Source organism: Ziziphus jujuba, chromosome 3, assembly GCF_031755915.1.
Source record: "Ziziphus jujuba cultivar Dongzao chromosome 3, ASM3175591v1".
Taxonomy (NCBI): domain Eukaryota; kingdom Viridiplantae; phylum Streptophyta; class Magnoliopsida; order Rosales; family Rhamnaceae; genus Ziziphus; species Ziziphus jujuba.
In genome coordinates, this window is record NC_083381.1 from 30761978 (window position 1) to 30779749 (window position 17772).

General features: G+C 34.6%; 2 protein-coding genes across 2 annotated transcripts; one reads left to right on the plus strand and one right to left on the minus strand.

Annotated features, from left to right (window-relative positions):
• Positions 1–2092: 2092 nt before the first annotated feature.
• Positions 2093–3949, plus strand: LOC107423495 (pentatricopeptide repeat-containing protein At3g12770-like). Its single transcript, XM_060815501.1, has one exon. It carries the CDS (start codon positions 2093–2095, stop codon positions 2639–2641), a length of 549 nt encoding a protein of 182 aa, XP_060671484.1. The 3' UTR covers positions 2642–3949.
• Positions 3950–16561: 12612 nt separating this feature from the next.
• LOC107423496 (receptor-like protein EIX2) lies at positions 16562–17756 on the minus strand. Its single transcript, XM_016033063.2, has 2 exons — positions 16879–17756; positions 16562–16688 (listed from the first exon to the last, which is right to left on the minus strand). The coding sequence occupies exons 1-2, from the start codon at positions 17754–17756 to the stop codon at positions 16562–16564; spliced, it is 1005 nt and encodes a 334-aa protein (XP_015888549.2).
• Between the last annotated feature and the right edge of the window lie 16 nt (positions 17757–17772).

Below are 17772 nucleotides of genomic sequence, written 5' to 3' on the forward strand. Positions count from 1 at the left end.
ATATACCAGCTAAATTGAAAACATATTACCTAAAATTCAAACCTACAATATACACAGTAATAATATCCATATCTATCTATTTTTGCAAGTAAGCCAGTTAAAAAAAAAATAAACAGATCATACTTACCTAAGGGATGCTTTTTGAGGGAGAAGGAAGAAAGCCAAAGGTAAAAATGAAGGGAAGAAAGCAAAGGGTTTTTTATTTGAATGGAATGGTTTGCAAAAAAGATGAAATGGTGCCTTAGTGGAATGAGATTGTACTCTGGATGAAAGGAAAACCAAAAAATAAAAAAGAAAAAAAAAGAAAAAGGAAATTTCATGTGATTTTCAGTTTTTATTAAGGTTAGAATAAGTATAAGAGGGTAAAATAAGAAAGATTGAGTTGGGGTGGGTAGCTTTTATTAAGGCCCTTCAAACATGGATAGTGTGCCAAATTTCCCTTGCATTTTGCACATGTATTGCCCTCCTGATTGCAAGAAAATAGGGTTTCGGATCCATTTTCCAACCCGATCGGATCTCCCACCTCTGACCACCATTTCCGACCACCATTTCCGACCACGCTGGTTCCTTTTTTTCGTCTCTTCATTTTCGACTGATGCCTTATATGAATTTCTCCTAAAAACTGGTTTATAATAACTTTCATTAAAAAAATATAATTTAGCATATATTTACCAAATTTTCAATTTTTATCTAGTTTTCAACCAAGTATATCGAATCAAAGTCGTAAATTTATCGTAAAATACTCAAAACAAGTTATATACCTGCTAAATTGAAAGCACACTATTTAAAAATCAAATCTACAATGTACACAGTAATAATATCTACACATTTCTATTTTTGCAAATAACCTCGTTAAAAAAAAATAATAAATAGATGATACTTTTTGAGGGAGAAGGAAGAAAACCGAGGGTAAAAATGAAAGTGGGTACATTGCAGGAAAACCGAGTTTCAGACCTATTTTTTGACCCAACTGAATTTCCACCTTTGGCCACCCTTTCCGGTCAAACCGATCCTATTTTTTTTTGTCTCTTCATTTCCAACCTTGACATCAATTTCTCCTAAAAGCTAGTTATTAATAACTTCCATTAAAAAAAACTTAATTTAACATATATTTACTAAATTTTAATTTTTTAACCAGTTCTCAACCCGAATAAATCAAATCAAAATTCTAAATTTATCCTAAAATGCTTAGAAAATGTTATATAGCAGATAAATTGAAAGCACATTACCCGAATATCAAATCTACAATATACACACTAATAATACCCACACGTATCTATTTTTGCAAATAATAAACAGATGAGGGATGCTTTTTGAGGGAGAAGGAAGAAAGCGGAGGGTTAAAAATGAAAGGGAAGGCAAATGATTTTTGTTTTGAATGAAATGGTTTGCATAGATGAAATGGTGCCTTAGTGGAATGAGACTGTACTCTACTAAAAAAAATAGAGAAAAAAAAAATTCATATTATTTTCAATTTTTATTAAGATTAAAATATGTATAAGAGGGTAAAACATAAAATATTGAAATGGAGTGGATATATTTCATTAAGCCCTTCGGTCATTGATATTGTGCCAAATTTCGATTGTTTTTTAGCATATACATTACCCTTCCCTGCCTCCCCCTGCCCCCAAAAAGAGAATATGTACAAAGTTTATAAGAATGTTTAAAAGTACAATTTAGATTTTCTCGTAATTATTTTTCAATAATCAACACTTTCTTATAAATAATAAATATAATTATTCAAACTTTATCATAACAAAAATTATTATATTAAAAAAATTGGATCTTAGGATTAATCGTCCAAATAAACTAACATTTATTGATAGATTATCGTAACTAACTAAATGAACAAATATGAACATTTATTATTTAAAGAAAATATATGAACCTTTATTTTGCTATATAAGAAAGAATATGAACATTTATTACTTTACAAAATATGTTTTCAAGTTTAATATTAAAAAAGTATATGTTTTTCATATTATTAATAACAAAATTCTTTTACGTCGCAGAAAAGTATATAACATTCAAGTCATTACCAAAAAAACGTACATACCAGTGTCTGGCGCCTTTCTCAACATGAAGCAAAGCAATGCGCAACTTCAACATCTCCATTATCGCATTGCTTGAATCCCACCACAAAAGTCGCCGCAATATCCTTCAGATTCTCAGTTCTGCCATTGTTTCCGGCCATTTCTCCGGCGAACCCTTTGTGTCTAGCAAACTCCTCCTTCACTCTCACTCCGACGCCGATGATGATGATGATGAAGCTGCTTTCGCATTCTCTAAGGCCCTTTTCTTTCACATACAGAACCCAAATATCTTCGCCTGGAATTTCATAGTCAAGGCCTATTCTCGGAGCTCTTCACCTCAAGAATCGCTCTCTCTTTACAATCTCATGCGACGCCGCGATTCTCCTTTGTTTGGGCGTTGCTTGTTTCCACAAAAGGGTCAAGAGCTTCATTGCTTGAGCTTCAAACTTGGATTTGAGCTCGATCTCTTCGTTCAGAATGGGCTCATTTCCATGTACTCTCTGTGTGGTCTCATGGAGGAAGCTCGAAGAGTTTTCAATTTGCTTCCGGTTTTTGTTCGCGACGTGGTGTCTTGGAATAGCGTCCTTTCTGGGTATTTACAGTGCTAGCGCAATGAGGATTCCTTGAAGGTGTTTGTGGAAATGATGGAGGATGGTTCGGTGTGGCCTGCTCAGGTGACTTTTGTGGGTGTTCTGACTGCTTGTGCTAGGATTGGATTTCTTGATTTAGGGTGGAAAATCCATGGATTAGTTTTAGGAAGTGGACTGGAATTGAATGTCTTCTTGGGTTCATCTTTGATCGATATGTATGCTAAGTGCGGGAAGATGGAGGATGCGAGAAAAGTTTTCGACGGTATTTCTGACAGAAATGTGGTCTGTTGGATTTCCATGATAGTGGGTTATGCTCAGTCAGATTCATTCAAGGAGGCGATTGAATTGTTCAGAGAGATGCAATTACGTGGGGTTGAAGCAGATGCGGCAACATTTGGCAGTGTTGTATCGGCATGCGGGAATTTGGGGGCATTAAGCCATGGTAGATGGGTGCATAGCTATTCTGAAAGGTGGGGTTCTTTGATGACCCTCTCAGTGAAGACTTCTTTGATTGATATGCACTCAAAATGTGGAGATATAGAAAGGGCCCTCCAGATTTTCCATGAATTGTCTAACAGAGATGTTATTTCTTGGACTGCTGTGGTTACTGGTCTAACCCTGAATGGGGAGTCCAGGAGGGCTTTGCACTTGTTTTCACAAATGGCAATGTCAAGGGATGTCATGCCAAACGAGGTCACTTTTCTGGGAGTATTGTCGGCTTGTAGCCATCGTGGATTTGTAGCATTGGGTTTTGTCTATTTCAATGCCATGTCTCAAAGTTATGAGCTCACTCCTCGCATAGAACACTATGGTTGTATGGTTGATCTTCTTGGCCGTGCCAATCTTTTAATCGAGGCAGAAAAGTTTATCAGGGAAATGCCAATTCAACCTGACACAGTTATATGGAGATCCCTGCTCTTTGCATGTAAGACTCACCAGAATATAGAATTGGCAGAGTTTGCTATGAAGAAAATAGAGGAATTGGAACCAAGGAGATCGGGGGTGCATATTTTGTTGTCAAATATCTATGCTTCAGCATCAAGGTGGAAAGATGTGAATAAGTTGAGGAGAGATATGGCTCTCCATGGAAAGCCAAAGCAACCTGGTTGCTCATTTATAGAATTAGAGGGTCTTGTTCATGAATTCTTTGCCGCAGATTGTTCACATTGCCAAATTGATTCCATATACAAGACAGTTTATGGAATTAGTAAAGTTATACGATTTGAAACATTAGACTTTGATATCTTAAATTGTCAGCAATAGTGAGATGATCTTCAAAATTGAGTTCTATTGGATCTTTACAATTACTAGATGATTGTTTTGGAACTAATTATGTTATCAATATGATCTCACTTGAAATTGAAGGATGAAATAATTGTTAGTGGAAAGTTGAGTACAGAAAATCCCCATGGAATGCAAGTGTCACTGGTAGAAAATGGAATTATGATAACCCCAGTGGAAACTATGGTTCATGTCTCATGCTCATATGAGACGAGAACAATGTTCTGGAAGTCCAGAGAGACATTGACTGGCCATATATGTGTGTCTTGTATTGTAGCTGTGGTCTAAAGCACTGGAGCTGAAGGGAATAGCAAAGTTTGGCTATGGCCTTGGACTGCAGAAATTTGTCATATTGAGTGCTCAAGTGAGATTGGATTGGCTAGCAGTTTGGGATGATTGATCAAGAAACCAGAATAAAGAATTTGATATACTAAAGGTATGTATAAAAATTTTACTTCTGTGGAATGGTTATTTAGTTTACAGACATAAAGAACAAAATAAGTTACATTGGCCAGTGTGATTAGTTTAGAAGTACTTGCTTTAGGAGGTACAAAGACTTGAAAGAATCATATTTTTGTTCACCAAAGAATATACAAATAGAGAACAAACACCAATCCAGCAGGTGCCCTGCCTGCCGCTCACTATTAGTCCATAAACATTAACAACAACAAAGAAGTGATGGGGTGAGGGGTTATTCAAGGGTTTCTGTTCTTACTAACATTTTCATTAAGCATTTGACATATGGCAAAAGCTTTAACAGTAAAAATAAAGGGCAAAATACATACGACTTTAGTCCTTGCTTGACCATGAGCTAAAAAATTGTATTATGATGTTAATCTATTAGAAGTCAGAAATAGTGATATAAACTGAATAAAATAATTGCAGGATGAAAAATAGAAATTGCAATGACCTTCAATAGATAAGCTGAAATTTGTACAATAGAAGTAGTAAAAAAAATTATATTAAAATTGTAAACTTTTGAAAGTAAAATATCTGAAATAATATAATTCTACGAAAGAAAATCGCGCTTCTTGCTTTCATAAAAGGACTTGTGGGTGAGTCTAACTGTTATTTGTAAATTGAAGATGAAGATGGAAAGAAGAAATGTTGAAAATGCAAGGAGTCCAATATAGCAACACCACAGGCCATGTAGTTAGGCTTCATCCAAAAACTGACGATCCTTTGCAAGGTAAGATCAATGCTTCCTGATGGAATTGCAATATTTGGAATATTTAGACCTCAATTTTAACATTCATTTTGCAGATGGATATGTTAAATGACTCTTATGTGTCTAATTTACAATACTTGGGACCTCAGTTGGGTATACCTTTATAGACTATGATTGTCTAAAATCATTAACAGCATAAATAGGTTATTCATCTTAAAGTTATTTAATTGTTTCTTCTCTCTACGACTGTCAACTACTACTCTTTCCCTCATCAATGCTTCTGCAGTATCTCTTGTTATTTTTGGTTTTTCATCAAAACTATATGAGTGTTTCCACTTCTTCCACATTGTTTCAGAGGTTGCTTCAGTTTAATACCACCGCTCTCACTTGATCTCTCTTCAAACAATTTATATAGTTTGATGCCTACTCTTTTGGACATTGGTCTAAGTGATAATCTTACTTCAAGGCATGATTCCTGAATGTAGAAGTCTAAGAAAGAAAGTTCCATTGCAAGATTTCACATTTTTTAAAAAAAAAAAATGAAAATGAAAACTAAAATTGAAATAATACTATTTTTTTATTCGTTGATGATGTTATCATCAAATATATATATATACATATAGTCGAAACTTCCATCAATAGATATTATTATTTATTAACTTCTCGCCTGTTCTGTTTGTGGTTCCCGTTTGTCCACTTGCAACCTTTGTAATCTGGCTGTGTAAAGTGTCAACCACAACAAGACCCAATCTTTTATTTTGTACAAGAAGAAGAAAGTATGTATGTCTCCAAGTACAGTTGAGAAATAAACTACCGTATATTCCCCAAAATCAATAAAGAACCCTATCCACATTCCCAGATAACCATCTCTTGAAATTCATCTTTGTCACCTTGAATTTGTTGAGTTTGACTGACTATGGCTTCAAGAGGACAGTTTTGTTTAAGTGGAGAACAACAGGGTGCCTGATTCCTAATAAATGATGTGGAATATCTTATGGAGTAAACAATGATATTAGGGAAAACAGAAAGGAAAAAAGATACCATATAAGAGTAGGGAAGATATTATTAATTTTTTTCTTTTTTGGTCAATGAAAGATATTATTAATTGCTCACCGTGTTTAGCGGTTGTTGTCTGTGTTGAACCTCCTTTGTAGTTTTGCAGTTGAGAGTGCCAACTTCAACAAGAGCCGGTCTTTTAATCTGAACAACAACAGGAAATGTGTATGTCTCCAAGTACGGTTGAGACGCAAACTACCAAATATTCCCCAAAATCTAACAGGGAACCCCACTAGCATACCCATATAAAACCACTTCATAAATTCATTTCCATGATGTGTAGAGTCCATGGTTCCCAGTATATGGATCAGCAGAAAAGCTTTGTAGTATAGCACTTGATGGAATTCTACCAGACAAGAAGTTAAATGAGAGGTTTAGGTGTTTAAGAAGAGTAAGATTAGACAGGCTCATTGGAATTCCTCCTGAAAATAGATTTTCAGACAAATCGAGCGACTCCAAATATATCATCTTGCCGATGTTTTTGGGAATTTCTCCAGACAAGTCGTTTCTTGACAAGTCTAATGCAATCAGACCAGAAAGAATTGATGTTTCGCCAGGTAATTTTCCAGTCAATTTGTTGCCTGAAAGGTTTAAACTCAGTCATACAGTACAGTAAGTCCGTTGAGGCATAGTGATATGTTTTGAAACATATTGTTTTGCGTTAGATTTAAGATTTGTAGATTTTGCAATCCACATAATTTCCATGGAACACTTCCGTAAAAATCATTTGATTGCAGGAGTAGAATCTCTGAAGAGAATAGGCTTTCCCGAATCCATAATTGTACTTTTCCAGAGAATTTGTGGTCACTAAGATCTATAAATGTCAAATTTTTGCAATCTCTCAAGGACAATGGTAATTCTCCAAAGAAACTATTCTTTTGTAGACTCAGTCTTGTCCTGACAAAGTTTACCTATCGAACTGGGGATCTTTCTGAAGAAATTATTGTTGGCCCAATTTAGGATTTTAGGCTAGTCCACCTTGGAACACAGTAGTCTGGCAGCAGTCCAGATGATTGGTTATTTGAGATGTCAAGGTAAAGCAAAGTGGTGGTGTTAGATAAGGACAAATTGAGCCAGAAATGAAATTATTAGATAAATTTAACAGTGAAGGAAGTCGGGAGCACTGGCAATGGACCCTTAAAGCTGTCGGAACTCAGATCTACAAGAAGGCTGAGAAATTTTGTCGATAAATTTGGCAGCCTGCCATGAATTTGATTACCTGAAAGATTTAAAATAATGCATGTTAGGGGTAGAGTCCCCAAGCCACTTAGGAATGGTATCCGAAATTTCGTTAGAAGAGATAACAAGGTAGTATAGGTTCCTTTGAGTTGCCAACCAGTTGGGGAAATCTGCTCCTGAATTGCATGATCTCAGATTTAAGAATTCCAAATGGAATGAACCCAGTTATAGCTAGCTGATTTTCAGTGTTAATGAGTTAGACGACAAGTCCAAATTCCTCGAGTTAGGGAGATTTGATATGTGGGGTTGAGATATCTCACCTTCGAAATGATTGAAAGATACATCCAATGTTTCCACCTCATTTAAGTTTCCTGTGCTTCTGGTCACAGTCCCTTTCAATTCATTGCTACCAAGATCTATTTCTTTCAACAATGGGAATACATTTGGCTTTCCAACATGTTACGTGAACAACTAGAGAATTGTTGCAAAAAAAGTAAGTGATACGTGGAGTAGGCATATGATTTTTATTTTTATTCATTTTGTTTTATTTGTTATTATTATTATTATTTATTTTTCTTTTCATTTTTATGCCTTCCTCAATTGGATAGGTGGGATGCACACCCCCTTGGCAGAAACCTATAATATATACTGTCTTTATATATGTATGTATATGAAGTTTGCTATAAAAAGCAGGGGCGCAAAAATTTTTTTACATGTATCCTTAAAAGGACTGCATGCAATTTTTTTTTTACCGGATATGCATGTGAATGTTTAGGCGCATATATTATAAAATGGACAGACTTTTTATAGTATTACTTAAATACATATATACATCTAGGCTTCTATCAGATCGATCTATGGGAAAACTATCAAAACTTTTTTTTAGAATTTTTAAATCGTTCCAAATGTTGAAATTTAAGAACAAATTTATGATTTATTAGTTTTCAATAGGTTCATTTTCTCCAAATAGAATTTAAATATGTCAATATATTTATATTTGATTATTAATTAAATTTTAAATACAAAATTTCGTTGTGATTATAGGGTTAATAAAGAAAAATCTGAGTCTAATAATTAGGATAAATATATATATATATATATATAATCATGTTCAAGTGAGGATGTTAATTTAAGGATATAGTGAAAATGCACATTTTATAACATGTTGCGAGACAAGTATGCTTATGCAACATGTTGCATGATGTTGTAAAAGTTGAATCTTTAAGATGTTCTTAACTTAGAATCCTCATTGAAGTTTGATTATATATATATATATATATATATATAGAGAGAGAGAGAGAGAGAGAGAGAGTAAAGGATTATTTATATAGTAAATGATTCAAAATCCTTGAAAAAGCAAGTTATGGTTCAAGTCTCCTTTTAACCAAGATGTGCATTCTCACAATATTCTTAATTTTAGAGTTCTCATTGGACCAGACTGATTATATATATATATGTATATATATATATACATACATATATATAGGTTACCAACTATGCGGTGTAGCATATATTTATAAGTAACGAATACACATGATGTGAAGGAAATACGGTAACATAAACCTTCTATTTTATTAATGTTAATCATTATTATTATTATTATTGTTTAATATTGTACCCCATGTTTTAGTTCTTGCATAGTATTAATATTGTTAGCATTGAATAATTTTTGGCTGATTTAATATTACAAATTTCATTTCAATTAGTAATTAGATATCTTTTATAAGTCAATGTATTGCGGTGCCTGTCAATATATATATATATATATATATTATAAATTTCATTTTAATTGGTTCATATATTGTGATTAGGTGTTTTTTATTGTGTGACGTGGTGCCAATCAAAATTGAAAGAATGAAGTTTGTGGGGGTCCAACCTTTTATCTTCTAAGGTTCTAGTCCATTAGGATTTCAACCCTAGAAACCTTAAAAAGAGCATTATAAATAGATGCTTATTTTTTAGTTTTGTATCACATAACACACAATATAGACAATATAGGTTTTTTGAAAAAGTTTGAGAGAAGTTTTTTGTATATAAATTTTATAATTATAATACATTTTTTTCTTCTCAATTTTCATACTTTTGTCTCTCTTTATTTTTCTGTATTAGTTTTATGTCTTTCATTATCAAAATATCACAACAAGTAGTATCAGAGCCAAGATGCAGGTATAGGACCGTCCAAAAGCTCAAACAAAGTATTTGGGCATACCAGGAGGTAGATCTCGCCGAGATGAAGAAAACGAGCCCAACTGGATCTCCATCTGCCATTACACGTGCCCCCACAAGCTGGCCAAACTTCTGTGCAGGTTTTTTACGCGCTAGTCAATGCACACGCACCACACACGCGCCACTCAAGATGAGCCGAGTTGCGAGGCGCGCCTTCGAGCCGAGCCAAGTCGCGACACATCATCCTACCACATCATCCGATAGCTCGCTGCAACATGGTGCCACATCATCCGATCTACCATGTCATCAGCCACGTCAACACCGATTTCAAACTTGTTTAAAATTGTAGAAATACTCCTATATTTTTGGTATTTGCAGGTTTTCCTAGAAGTTTTAATATTTGCAGTTTGATCTAGAACTTTTAAAAATTGCACTTTGATCCTAAATTTTGAAGATTCAAATTTTGACCCGAGAATGGTCAACATAATGTTTTTTACCATTCCGGACGCATTGGTGGATTCTATTTTGCCAAATTCAGCTTCGATTTTTGTAGGCCAAAATGTCAATGGACGAGTCATATTCGAGAGTTATGATCAAGCTTACTGCCAGCAACTATGCACTTTCAAGACCTCGGATGGAAGATATTCTAAATTGTAAGGATTTGTTTGACCCCTTGGATATCAAAAAGAGGAATCCTGATCCCACCAAAGAGCAGAATGGGAGAAGATGAACAGGAAAACAATCGGTCAAATCCAACAATGCATCGACTACAGTGTCTTCCATCATTTTGCACAGGAAATAGAAGCATATATGCTTTGGAAGAAGCTAGAGGACATGTACTAAGCTAAGACTGCTCGGAATAAAGCCTTATTGAGGAGGTGCTTGGTAAATTTAAAGTTGAAAAATAAAATTTCTATAGCCGAGCATACTAGTATGTTTCAGAACTTGGTAAACCAATTGTCTGCGGTGAAGTTATAATTAGGGGGTAAGCATTTTTACTTCTTAGCTCTTTTCCAGATAGCTGGGAGACACTAGTCGTCTCTCTCAGCAATTCGGCTCCGAATGACAAACTTACCATGGCTATGGTAATAGATTCCTTATATAAGGAGGAGGTCAGAAGAAAAGACATTGACAATGATCAAACACATGCTTTTGTCACAGAGAAATGGGGAAGACAGCAAGAAGGTACTTATGACAGGGGTAGAGGCAGGAGCCAGAATAGAGGCAGATCCACAGCTGGAAGGAGGCCAACATATAAGTGTCATTATTGTGGCCGAGAAGGACACTTGAAGAAGTATTGCAGGAAGATGTTGTGAAAGTAGGGGCAAAAAAGCAATCAGCTGAAGAAGGATGGTGAAACTTTAGTCACTGTCAGAGGAGAAGTGGCATATTGTTCCACACATAAGGAATCATGCTTTCAACTTCAAGCCAAGAAGTTGAGTGGATAGTTAATACTGCAGCATCCTACCACATTACTACGCATGTAGAGTTTTTCAAAACATACAAGGGTGGAGACTTTGGCATAGTGAAGATGGAAAATAACAGCTTCCCTAAGATCGTCGGAACTGGTGATATTCAAATAAAGGCCAATATTAGACATATAATTACTTTGAAGAATGTCCGACATGTTCCAGACCTTCAGCTCAATCTGCTCTCGGGAATAGCTTTTGACAAGGAAGGGTTCAGTAACGACTTTTACAATAGCACATGGAAAATGACAAAATGTGCTATGGTTGTCGCTCGAGAACATATTTATGGAACACTTTACAAGACTCATATGAAGATTTGTGCAAATAACCTCAATATTACAGAAGGAGAGGTATCTCAAAATCTGTGGTACCAGAGATTCGGTTACATGAGTGAGAAATGATTGTCTACTTTGATGAATAAGAAGCTTATCATTATTTCTAAGGACGCTGTGCTAGATTCTTGTAATCATGTTTGTATGGTAAGCAACACAGAGTTTCATTTAAGTCCTCTTTAACAAGAATATCAGAGTTACTTAGTTTGATGCACTCTGATGTTTGTGGTCCTTTGGAAGAGGAATCTCTAGGTGACAATAGATATTTCCTGACCTTTATAGATGATGCTTCTTGGAAGGTATGTGTTTATTTTCTGAAGATGAAGGATTAAGTTTTATATCATTTCAAATAGTTCCAGGCCATGGTAGAGCATGAGACATGAAAGAAGTTGAAGTGTTTTCGCTCAGACAATGGAGGTGAATATACTTTTCGAGAGTTTGATGCCTACGATAGAGGACAAGGCATTCGGCATGATAAAACAATCTCTCGTACCCCACAACATAATGGTGTAGCCGAGAGAATGAATTGGATGATTATGGAGAAGGTAAGAAGTATGATCAGTATGACTAAGCTGACAAAGTCATTCTGGGGAGAAGCTGTTTGTGCCACATGCTATTTGCTTAACAGATCGCCATCAGTACCATTGAATTTTAAAATTCCAGAGAAAGTGTGGTCTGGTAAGAATCCCTCATACTCTCATTTAAGAGTATTTGGATGTTTAGTCTTTGCACATGTATCCAAGAAGCTTAAACAGAAGCTTGACACAAGAGCTACTCCATGCATCTTGATTGGATATAGAGATGAAGAATTCGGATACAAATTATGGGATCCAAAGGCAAAGAAGGTTATCAGAAGCAATGATACAGCATTATAAGAAAACTAGACTATAGAAGACATTGAAAAGCCAATGGAATCTTCTAATACCAGTGCTCATGATTCTGTTCCTGAAGCAGCACCTGCATAATCCGCCACAGATGATGATGAGGTGCATAAAGAACTACCAGAAGCAAAATAGGTGAGAGAAAAGGATATTGAACAGGAAGATGCTCAAACACCGAAAGCTACAGGACCATCACAACAGTCAAATGATGAAACACCTAGGGGTGGGCATGGATTGGGTTGGTTCGGTTTTGGACCGAAATACAACCCAATCAATACATATCAGTTTTTCTAATTTACAATCCAAATCAAACCATTAAAACATTAAATCCAAACCAAACCAAATCATTGATGATCGGTTTGGTTTGGATTAGTTGATCGGTTTGAAACTTACTAATTTATAAATATATAATACAAATAAAAAGGTTTGAAACTTACTAATTTATAAATATATAATACAAATAAAAAATTTTCCACATATAAAATATAAATAATAAATTATAATTATCCAAACATAAAATACAATTAGAATAATACAACATAATCTACAATGGAAAATAAAGAAGAAAATGTAGCAAATAATACACATCATGCACTTATTAAATAGCAAACATTAATATCATCATCTCACTCCTATAAAATCAAATTAAAATTGTTAGAACAAATAATGTAAAATAATACATTTGTCAAAATTCATTCACTCAAGAATCAATACATAATTCCTTTTTTTTTTTTTTAAATCTTAAAATTTTGGTAAATCATAAGTCAATCAACGTTGAAAGGTTCATTAATTTTAGTTGATTCTGTAAGATCTACAAAGATCAAAACAATAAAATTAGCAATAAATTATATTTAAACATTTATATATATATATATATATATCAGTAACAATTGGATACAATATATGTAGATATATATATATATCTATATGATGGGGATGTAAAAAAAATATATATATTGTGGTGATGGTGATGGACTAGTGGTGGGCGGCAACAAAGGTAAATGTTTACTTTAGAATTACAACTTACAATTTGATTTGAGATTTGGGATATGAAGATGTAAAAGAAAATATATATATATATATATATTAAAAATCAATATATAAAAATGGAAAAATAATTAAAAATTTATATATAAAAATAAAAAAATATGAAAATTAATATATAAAAATAAAAAAAATAAAAAATATATAATTTTTTAGTTATATAATATATTATTTGGATTGGATTGGATTTATACTTCCAATCCATAACCAATCCAATCCATACAATTTATAATATTTTGAACCCAATCCAATCCAATTGATGAAAAAATCCAATCCAAACCGTTAAAAATGGATTGGATTGGACGGGTTGAACAGGTTGGATTGGATTTTGCCCACCCCTAGATACACCTCTCTAAAGATCTGAACGAGGACATGTTCCATCAAAGAGATATCTAGAATCTCAATATATTCTGCTTACTGAAGAAGGGGAGCCAAAGAATTTTTAGGAAGCTAATTCTCACTAAGACAAAGAAAAATGGTTGTATGCAATGTAAGATGAGATGAAATCTTTGCAGAAAAACCATACCTATTAGTTGGTTGAGCTTCCAAAAGAAAAGAAGGCACTGAAGAACAAATGGATATTCAAACTCAGGAAAGATGGCAACGGATGGGTGGTAAAGCATAAAGCCCGATTGGTAGTCAAAGGTTTTCTTCAGAAGAAAGGAATTGACTTTGATGAGATTTTCTCACCAATAGTGAAGATGACTTCGATAGGAGTTATTTTTGGTTTAGTAGCCTGTTTAGACCTAGATCTTGAACAAATGGATGTGAAAAAAATGTTCCTTCATGGTAATCTATATGAGGAGATCTATATGGTTGTCAAAGGTTTCTTTCAAAAGAAATGAATTGACTTTGATGAAATTTCTCATCAGTAGTGAAGATGACATCGATACGAGTTATTCTTGATCTAGTAGGCCTATCTAGACCTAGAGCTTGAACAGATGGATATGAAAACAACATTCTTTCATGGTGATCTACATGAGGAGATCTATATGGAGCAGCCAAAAGGTTTTGAGGTTTCAGAGAAAAAGAACCTTATTTGCAAGCTAAAGAAAAGCTTATATGGTCTCAAGTAAGCACCTAGGCAATGGTACAAGAAATTTGACTCTTTTATGATGAGTATGGATACAAGAAGACAGACGCAGACCAGTGTGTTTATATTCAGAGGTTTCCAGATGGGAAATTCATTGCACTTTTCCTGTATATCGACGATATATTGATCGTTGGACAAGATGCAATGAAAATTACTTAGCTGAAGAAGGAACTTACCAAGTCATTTGATATGAAGGACTTGGGACCAGTCAACAGATTTTAGGAATGCAAATAGTTCAAGATAGGAGGAATCACAAGTTATGGCATCTTAGTAGAAGCACGTCGAAAGAGTGATAAAGAGATTTGGCATTGAGAAGGCCAGACCAGTCAGCATTCCATTAGCAAACGATTTCAAGTTGAGCAAGAGATCATGCCTCTTATCCAAAGTAGAGATAGAAGAAATGAAAGTAGAGATAGAAGAAATGGCTTCAGAGTCTTATTTTTCAGTGGTAGGAAGTCTAATGTATGCAATGGTGTGTACTAGACCAGACATTGCTCATGCAGTTGGTACTGTGAGCAGATTTCTTTCAAATCCTAAAACGAAATACTGGGAAGCAGTCAAGTGAATTCTCAAGTATCTTAAGGATACATCAAAAGTATGCTTGTGTTACGGGGGAGGTGATCCAGTTCTACAAGGCTATATAGATGCAAATATGGCCAGAGACCTTGATAGTAGGAAATCTACTTCAGATTATATTTACATTTTTGCTGGAGGAGCTGTGTCATCACAGTCAAGATTGCAAAAGTGTGTATCTTTATCCACAACAGATGCAGAGTATATTGCCGCAGCGGAAGCCGGTAAGGAGATAATGTGGTCAAAACGTTTACTCCATGAACTGGGCATCAAGCAGAATGACTACAAAATACATTGCGACAGCCAGAGTGCTATAGATTTGAGCAAGAACTCAATTTATCATTCTCGGACAAAGAATATTGATATTCACTATTATTGGATACGTGATGTGACTGAACATAAATTGTTCAGATTTGTGAAGATTCACATAAAGAAGAATCCAGCAGATATGTTTACAAAGGTTGTCACATCAGAGAAGTTGAAGCTGTGTAGAGACATAACTGGTTTAGATGGTGGGTGACCATCAAGTTTTTGAAATGTGGGTGGAGGGAGAGAATTGTGGGGGTCTAGCCTTTTATCTCTTAAAGCCCAAGCTCATTAGGGTTTCAACCCTAGAAACCCTAAAGAGAGCATTATAAATAGATATTTGTTTTTCAGTCTTGTATCACATAACACACAGTATAGACAATATAAGTTTTTTGAGAGAGTTTGAGAAAAGTTTTTTTGTATATAAATTTTATAGTTATAATACATCTTTTTCTTCTTAATTTTCGTGTTCTTGTCTCTTTTTATTTTTCTGTATTAGTTTTGTGTGTCTTTCGTGATCAAAGGATCACAACAAAGTTTGATTGGGTTTTTTTGTTTTGGGGGGGGGGGGGGGGGAGACCGATGGTGGGGAAGCCTGAAATTTGGTTTATACTCATAGATACAAAATCAAATGGGGTAACATAGAACCTCTTAATTACAAGGCTCTGATGTCATTTGAAGTTGTTATCTATTTCAAAAATTAAATATTAAGCTTGTTTTTGGGTAAGTAATTTAGATCCTGACTGTTTAGGCTAAGCTAATTTATCTTTCCATTGATGAATTGACATTTTATTATAGAAATAATAAAAGCTTATCAATCACATATTTTGCATATTAGTTGGGGAGTAATATCCAGGCAAGTGCAAAAGATAATGCAGCTCGCATTCCTCTTCTGTTGTTGCTGTTGCTGTTGTTGTTTTTCCTTTTTTCCTTTATTTTTTCTTTTTTTGGTAATATAGCAATAATCGGATTAATTTATTTTAAATTTTTAATACGAGCTGGTATTTCATAGTAAAATAGCCACATTACAGCATATAAAAAATTCAAGAAATAAGTTAAAACCTATAAGGTATCTTATGATATATCTGTAAGCATATTAACTCGTTTACTTGATTTTTAAATACAACTAATTTGACAATATATTTTAAGAAACCACACACACAAGGGGTGTCCCCCGAAAAAAAAAAAAAAAAAAAAAAAGGTCTCAACTATATATGAAAAACAAGTAGTCGAAAAACATACAAAAAAGTAAATAGGATGTGCAATCTGGTTTGTGCAAAAACTGACTAGAAAGACCAGCCAATAAAGTAAGAAATTTATGAGGAAACGGGCATATTGAATATAGCAGACGTTAAGAACGAAAATGACTTCCGTAGTCCATAACCATATGCTAGTGTGATTTCCAACGGAAGGACTTGCTTCCGGCTCTACTATTAGTCTCCTGATACTTGAAAAGAATCAGATTTCTGTTCACCGAAGAAAATAGCAGTCCAGGCCCAGCAGGTAACCCTGCACAACTACGTACAGTTTATGGGCAAACAACAAAAACAACAATAATCAACTAAGTGACAGGGTCATTCAACTCTATGATTTTAACCATTTCTTTTTCTTTAAAAAAAATAAAAATAAATAAATACATTAAAAGAGTAGGGAGATATAATTAATTGCGCATCATATGTTAATTATTGGTTGTTGTTTCTCTAGAACCTCGTCTGCAATCTTGCGGTATAGAGTGCCAACCTCAACAAGACCCAATCTTTTACTTTGTACAAGAACAAGAAGTATGCATGTCTCCAAGTACGGTTGAGACACAAACTACCAAATATTCCCCAAAATCCAATAAAGAATCCCATCCCCATACCCACTTTAAACCATCTCTTGAATTCATCATCTCCATGTCGAGTTCGATTAGATGTGGCTTCAATCGGGCAGTTCTCTGTAAGTGGAGGACCACAGAGTGCCTGATTTCCAATGTACGCAGAGGCCTCAAAGGTAGCAAATTGACCGCCTAATGGAATTCTACCATACAAGTTGTTATATGAGAGGTTCAGATATTCCAAACAAAAAATATTCAACATGCTCATTGGAATTCTACCTGAAAGTCTATTTTGACATAAATCAAGTGATTCTAACTTTCCCATCTCACCCATGTCTTGGGGGAGTTCTCCAGACAAGTCGTTTCTTGATAAGATTAGTACAACCAATTCCGAAAGACTGGATAATTCCTCAGGAATTTTTCCGGTCAACTTGTTGCCTGAAAGGTCCATGATCTTTACGAATGGAGAAATATAACGTAACTTCATTACGAAACCTTTATTTGCAATTTCTGCCTTGTTCGCATAAGTGCTCAAATATGTGCCGCTACCATTGATCATATTGTTTGGAACTCGATTAATGAAAATGTAGAAAAGTCCATCAACATCACCTTTTGTGCCTTGAGGACTTTCTAAGTGCATAGAAGTGAGTTTGCTGAGACACTGCGGTATGTTTCCAAAAATACTGTTCTGCGATAGATCCAAGATTTGTAGACTTGTCAGTCCACATAAGCTCAATGGAATACTTCCATTGAACTTATTTGATCGCATTATTAGTATCCTTAAG

Coding starts and splice junctions, on each gene's coding strand:
- LOC107423495 (XM_060815501.1), top strand. CDS start 2,093: ATGCGCAACTTCAACATCTCCATTATCGCATTGCTTGAATCCCACCAC.
- LOC107423496 (XM_016033063.2), bottom strand. CDS start 17,756: ATGCGATCAAATAAGTTCAATGGAAGTATTCCATTGAGCTTATGTGGA. Junction 16,689..16,878: donor ACCGCAAGATTGCAGACGAG/GTTCTAGAGAAA, acceptor AACTGTACGTAG/TTGTGCAGGGTTACCTGCTG.